At 39.9% G+C, this 7334-nt stretch overlaps 1 protein-coding gene and 1 long non-coding RNA gene across 2 annotated transcripts; both read right to left on the bottom strand.

Annotated features, from left to right (window-relative positions):
• Positions 1-3: 3 nt before the first annotated feature.
• On the bottom strand, positions 4-1902 carry LOC146682700 (uncharacterized). Its single transcript, XR_014917627.1, has 2 exons — positions 717-1902; positions 4-232 (listed from the first exon to the last, which is right to left on the bottom strand). It is a non-coding gene; the product is annotated as an uncharacterized LOC146682700 (long non-coding RNA).
• Positions 1903-1956: 54 nt separating this feature from the next.
• Positions 1957-7248, bottom strand: LOC146682699 (XK-related protein 8-like). The gene is made up of 3 exons (XM_085446646.1): positions 6778-7248; positions 6205-6395; positions 1957-4526 (listed from the first exon to the last, which is right to left on the bottom strand). Exons 1-3 carry the CDS (start codon positions 7083-7085, stop codon positions 3802-3804), a joined length of 1224 nt encoding a protein of 407 aa, XP_085302772.1. The 5' UTR covers positions 7086-7248; the 3' UTR covers positions 1957-3801.
• Positions 7249-7334: the final 86 nt, after the last annotated feature.

Raw genomic sequence — 7334 nt, 5'->3', positions numbered from 1 at the left:
CTCAAAGGTGAACCTGAATCCTCGTGGATATTCCATTTTAAGAGCATAACAGAGTCCAAAGACCATTGCCACTCCAGCTGCCACAGAAGGCAACTCATTCAGGACTTCCACACCATCAATGATTATCCCGATGTCTCGACGCTGATGTAGGAGGCTTGAGTTGTCCCTGAAGATGAAGAGTGCCATGGTGGTTACTCTGCAGCTCTTCCTCAGCTTCATCTTTCTGGGATATCTTGAGGTAAAATATGGAACAAAATGTACAAGTGAAGAACTGAAGTCTGGCACACCTGATAAATCTTTGACCATAATAAACTACTATTTTGATAGTTGTTTGGTCACAGACTATTAGAACAATTATTTGACTAATCAGATTGTGAATTGCATAATCATTAAATTAAATCAATGGTGGAAAATTTTCATAAATGTTCCACAAAGCCCAAGAAAAAAAAGAAAACAATACAGAACCCTAAGATATTAACTTGATGAGTTGATTAATCGTTGCTGTCCTACATTAATCATTGCATTTAATAGCAGAGTTGTCAAATTTACATCAAGAGACTGCATCTCATGTAGAGACAGAACAGATATGGACATACCATGTATTCTTTTATCAAGTCCTCAACACATCAGCAAGGTGAATGAGAGGATAATGATGGAGGGTCTAGATTATTATGAAATGTTTAAAAAGGATGTGCAGTGTAAATGCAAAATGATACCTGTTCAGATTAAATGAAAATGTATGCTTCAGCCATGGAATGTATGGAGCGATCTGTGGTTCTGAAAGCATACAGAAAAAAAAGAATAATGTTACTTCTCTATAAAACACATAACATAGAAAAACCAAGAAATACGTAACATGACATACACATCCTTATAAAAAGCTAGTACTATAATTTGATTTAGGTTTACCAAACAGTCTACAGACCAGCCATTAGCAACTAAGTTTGGCATAGGGTCAATTTAATGCTGTTAAAATTACAATTTCTTCAGAAAATGCACATTTTTCCGAGCCGCGCCTGAAAGTCAATTGAAGGAATTAGTCTTATGTCATTGATCTTATATGCTGGCGTGTTATTTCTGTCTCTAAATCATGCACATTAATAATTATCTTTTGCGCTCGGTGTACACACACATAACACACAGATATTTATATGAAGAGAGACAGAGACAAACGTGCGCGCACAAACACAAGCTTGTGTCTAGAAACCGCGCGCTCACCAGAAAAATTCAAACGAAGCGGAGCACGGAGTTATACTATGAATGTTATGAACTATGAACTTATGCTAGCTAGCTGTATCCACCACCGATGCATCGTGGTAACGCTAGCTAGTTAGTATACTGGTAAAAAACGGCTTTTTGCCTAACTTGCATTCCTGACTGTGATGGTCGGTTTCTGGTAACCAGTTCTAACGTCGCGCCGGATAGCTAGCTAGCTTGTAGCTAGCAGCTACAATCATGCAAAAATTAGGGGTGGCTGTCGACCCAGCTTAAATGGGGTTATTTTCTGCAATTTTGGCAATACAAATTATAAAAGCTTTTGTAACACACTTGGCTTTACTTACGTTTATTTTCAGATGAAATTAATCAAAGATGTGACACGATGTTTCCAGCAGCCATGCAGAATAAAAATGGGTCCCGGTCTATTTCTGGTGGGCGTGTTCAAGTGCAAATCACTTTGACTCAAATTAAAGATATTATCTGTTCAACATGAAAAGAAATATATGTTTTGAGAGAAATCAAAAACTTTGCGTTGTGTCCTTTGTACAGATATTTAGTTTCATCCAAATCAAAAGTGGTATTTTAAAATGCAAAAAGAAAGGGTTTCACAATCAAATCAATGATTTTATTCTGTTTTGAATGGCACTTATTAGATTGAATGAATGACTGCATGTTAGACTTTTTTCAGTGAAGGGTACAAGAGGTAAATCGAAGAATAACCACACTGATCCGGCCGGGTGAAGTCAAACAATGATTTAATGCACGCGTGGGAAGATCACTGCGTACGCAGACAGCAATTGATGATCTTCGACTTAATCAAAGCATAAACATATATTTTATACCATCAGGGCTTAAATTTAATGACGCCCCCTCAACGTCAGATCCATTTCATACATAGGTCAGATCAAAACCACAATAACTTTTAACACAGTTTAAAAAGAACATTGTCTTCGTCTTCCCAGCAGGTACTTCCTGTCACTGCCGGATGCTCGCTTATCATCTTGACACATGAGCAGCAGTTCTGCTGTATATATACAGACACCATGTTTACATATATATTTAGCATCAACATAATGTTCAAAAGGAGTCTGATTCTTCAAGTGATAAACATTTGGCTTGGATGTCCAGGAACTCTCGGCCAGAGCTTTTCAGCTGCCGGCTACACACACACACACACACACACACACACACACACTGTCAGATTATAATATTATTTTATGCCATGTTATGCCCCTAATTAAAGATTGTGAATTATTATGTAGTCTTAGTTTGCATTATTCTCCTGAATTAGAAGAAGCTGATAACTATTGCATTAGTTAAACTGATTTGCATTACATTAGACTGCTGATTTATTGTGGATGAATGATATTGTTTTATGATGTTATAAGAAATACTGTTTGCAGAGAGTCATCGCCTTATTTGTCTGATTAGAAGAGAACAGAACATGCTGGAGTTTTCTGCCCCATCTCAGCAGGAGCAGATAAACAGGGAGCCAAGGTCGTAGCTTAGGCGCCGTGTGAGAGAAAGCATGTGAATGTTTAGGCTTTTGTGATAAGGTGGGGGCACCAGAGGCTATAAGAGTTTGATCAATGCTCCACCATTTTGAGATCTGAGGCTGTCTGCATACAGTGTCCATCTCCCACATGTGTGACCATTAAAATCATCGTTTGACTTAACCCGGCCGGACCAGTGTTATTATTGTGGTTTTTCCTCTTGTGTTCATCCCCAATTTTTGAACTCGTAACAACACACACACACACACAAAAACACAACCTCAGGTCCCGACACGTCATATGCAGTGGAGGTGTGATGAGCTCATTGAGCTCCGCTGTGTCAGCCTCACCTGCAGCCGTGCACAAATCAAAGTGAAGTAAGAAAAACCAGAACAAACGCACACTAATCATGAAGCTACAGAGCCCCTTTACTCACATGGGTAAGGAATATTTTCATTGCATGTCCACATGTTGATGTGACAACAAGACATATACAGCAGGTTACCCCACAGTCAGACGCCTGCCATCTACCAGCTAACTGTGTGAAGAGGAAAAAATGCTATAAATATCTATTTTTTTGTTGACACGCCTGCTCAGTTTATGGTAGCAGCAACTTAATCCAGTGCTAAGCACAGTGAGACTGATTACGTGGACATTCGTAGAAACCTTCTTGTCTGGGAGGAGGGATGGCAGACTCAGTCACTGCTGACAATAATTTTAACCTGTTACATTCTTTAGAAAAGATGATCCAGTGAAATAGCCTTTGAAAAAGGGTCTCTTCACATGTAAACAACAATTATTTAATACAGATTTAATAATTAAAGCCTCTCATTTTCCACCTCATTTACCCTTTAATTTACGACTGATATGATGAAATGGTTTGACACACAGTGAAATGATTTAATACACAGCAGAAAGTGCATATTCAAATTCATCTCCACATTAAGATGAGTAATGCCTTGAGACATTATATCTGTGGCTAAATCAGACAAAAGGTCAGAGTCCTAGAAAACACAGCCAAGTGATCTCAAATAAAACATTCTACATGACTCGGTCTCTTTCTAGTCGTCCTGTGGATATCAAGTGCACATCAGGAGTAAAAGTTCTCGGCCAGCTTCCTCATTCTTTTATTGCAGTGTGCTGATGGGGCGGGCGGATGATGAGCTGCCACATTTGCTGCGGCTGCAAACATACAAAGTCCCACTTCACCTTCAGGTTGCTGCTCTGTGCTGGCCCCTTTAAGCTCATCTTTGTCAGGGTTTGGATGGAAGACTTTATAATAAATAATTTTAAGTATTAGACCGAGGACGTAAACTGCAATAACACAGGCAGCTGTGATTAAAGCGTACGTGGGCTCTATCACAAAATCAGGAGGATCTGTGCTCATCTTCCAGCACCACACAGCACAGAGGATGCAAATATCAGTCAGTATATACCCGTGATAGAGCGCAGTCCTGTACCGCGTCTTCCCCTCGGCCACATTAAACCAGTCGAAATACCAAATGATGCCAACAGTAGCTCGATAAAGCCATTCTCCACAAGGACTATCCATGAAGTCCGTCTTGGATCGCCAAGCGAAGAAGAATAAAACCAACCAAGAACAGATGAAGTGGGCAAAGATGAAGCAGGGCAGCACGGAGGCGAAAAGAGCGAGAGCAGTGAGACGAGAAGAGATGAGAACCAGGTTCCAGATGAAGTAGATGACTGATGAGGATATCTTCTGGTTTTCTTTGGCAGGCAGGAAGGAGCGCAGCGAGCGATGGTAGGTCGTCACAGTGCAGGCGATAGCTGAGGCTGAGCCGACGGCTTTTAGAACTGAGGGAGAACGAGAGGCAGCGTCAGAACAAGCAAAGAGAAATGTTGTGAAGTGTGCCACTCCACATAAAGACAAGCAAACTGGTCCCAGAATCAGCAGACTTTTAATGTATCATAACTTTGGTATATTTAGAGAAATTCTAGGTTCAGGTTGTGCAAAAGTGCAAAAGTCTAGCATAGGCCTCAGTTTTCAACAGAGTCACATATGAAAATTTTAGGTCTGAAAAAACACATTTGAAAATGTTGGCTTCAAAATGCAGATAAAAATCAGACCTTTGATATGGTAGAACTGTTTGGATCAGGCCCCATCACTCACATAAAAATAACCTAAAAAGCACTTTGTTAAGTTTTCCCAACTGAATGATCAGGAAAAAGAACAAGGATCCCATGCATCCCAAGCATCACAGATATTAAACTGGTCCAGGTTTGTGATTGAAACACTGGTTTATGCCATTAGATTAGTGGTTATTTAAAAAAATCTGCTTTCAATTTGTAACATTTGAAGTGGGTGTAAAATTGATTTGAGCTCAAACATGTTTTTCAGCGCTGAATAATTCACGTGGATATCGCCTGTATTTAAGAGTTATCGAAGATCAACAACATCACATTTAAAACCACTCCCATGTACTTCACCAGCCTGTAACTCACAAAGCATTCGTAGTATGAAGGTAAAGTTTTGCATGATTTCAACAAATATACCAGAGTTCTTATACAAGGAAATCAGCTGATTCTGTGAGGGTCATGTGGAAGACAATGACCTGTCTTGGGTTCCTCTTCAAGCATTGTTCCTTTTAATGGTTAGGGATTTTCCTGCACAAGACATTTTTAGATATGCATGTGATCGGTAGCTGGAGTTACAAAGGACACAAATTACATTACTTTTTTTAAAAAGTTTTTTTTTTTAAACTGTGGCACAGAAGAACATGTGTCTGTATTTGTTTGGATTAGGCTAATCGTTCTAGGCCAAATACATGTTTTTGGTCTCTCACTCTTATCAGTTTTTTGTGCATGTGGCAGAAATTAATCAGGAATAATACTTTAAACAAAAACATGTAAGTACAATAAACATGGCTTTGTTTTTAAATCTTTTAGCCGAGCGCTGGCAAATGTTTCAGCACGTGGTGACCCTGTTGTGTAACTTTATGTGGTCTGCCACTTCCTGTCCAGGTTACTGAGGTTCCTAAACACTGAGGTTGGAGTAATTTCACTTACAGATGATAAAGGAATATCTGGGAGGGGAGACATTTCACAAACTGAATGGTTACTGAACTATGGCTTCATATTACAGCACCACACTTGAATTGAGTGAGCTCTTTAGAACAAAGCATTCTTTTAAAAATGTTTTTGACAGCGTGGCTAGCTACCTTAATTATTTTGTACACGGTGGCACTGAGATCAAAGATCTGTGGCTGAATACTTTTGTATTGTGCATATTGTATTTGTACTGTGTACAAAAAGTGCATACTCTATGTCTAAGAAAGTACACTGCTAGCATAAAAATACTTCGATTTAGTTGAAGTGAATATGGGTGAGCTGATCTTTAATAATCTGAAGACTTTAAACTTACTTTAAAGTAGCAATGAGCCACCCCATTTAGTTTTTCATTAAGAATTTATTTTACAGTGTCACTATTTCTGCCCAAAACATACATGACTTTAACTCGAGTAATAAACTGTACCTGTAACAGGATCCAGATGGCCCTGCTGCAGAATGATGGTGAGCATGAGTGTGAGCTGCGGGGCGCTCTCTGAAAACGTCTCTACGATTCGCAACATGCTCAGATCTTGGCTCAGAAACACAGCTACACTCTCAGGGTCAGGGAGCTTTGTGCGGAAGCTTTCTACAGCCTTTTCCAGGACTCCTGCGTGCCTGAGAGCCAAAATATAATAAATGAGTCACAACCAGGTAAAGCAAATCCAAATGTCAAACACGCCTAGTTGAATTTTCCTGAAAGCATTCTTGTTATGGAAGCAAGTGAGCAAATAAAATCAGTTTGCCCGACACACAGTGAAGGAAAGAAAACAAAATGTAGCTTATCTTGTGAAACAGAGAAAATTAAAGCATGACTCGGGAATTCGGGAAGTTATAAATGCTGATTTTCACATAATAGTTCAAAAATAAAATAAAATGAAACTGACAGAACCACAGCACTACAGATGATGAAATCTATACTCTTGTGGTTTAATGCACAAACCTGATGGAGTTCTTGCACTACAGGCACTTTAAACACGCTTTATTAATTTAATACTACCTGAAGTAGATGCCCAGCTGGAAAACATGCAACAGTTTGAGCAGCCTCTTGGTAGGCCAGCCCTCGACCTTTGTCTTCATCCTGAACTTGTCATAGCTATACCAAAGCCAGCTGTAAGCCTGAGTGAGCAGTGACGAGACCAGGAGCAGAAACAGCAGAACAGCAAGGCACACGTAGGCCTTTTCCTTATAGAAGGACACAGCGGTCCATATATCCAGCCCTATGTCAACCAGGTACAGCGGCAGGCCCACACAAGTGAAGAGGAAGTCCCAGCAGGAGTATTTAAAGTTAGCCTGAGTGCCTGACATGTTCACCCGTCTCTCTGCGTGCCTCTAACACAGCTGCATGTGATGCATGAGCTGAAAGACAACTTATATAGACAGATAACGAAAGTAAACTCAAGATTTGAGAGTTTCAAAACCCCTCCTACCAACCAGCCCGTGTCCTGAAACTTATCTTAAAGGCACATTGTGTTAATTCACACACATACACACCTCCTGCTGGCGAATATCCCGTTAACAGTAAACATCGTATTTGGATGACTTTCAGAAAGACTG

This window comes from Copadichromis virginalis, linkage group LG22 (genome assembly GCF_057382275.1).
Source record: "Copadichromis virginalis isolate Kocher_CV1m ecotype Utaka linkage group LG22, C_Virginalis_male_GT1.1, whole genome shotgun sequence".
NCBI lineage: Eukaryota > Metazoa > Chordata > Actinopteri > Cichliformes > Cichlidae > Copadichromis > Copadichromis virginalis.
Note: the sequence above shows the minus strand (reverse complement) of the source record. Positions and strands in the feature narration are given on the sequence as shown.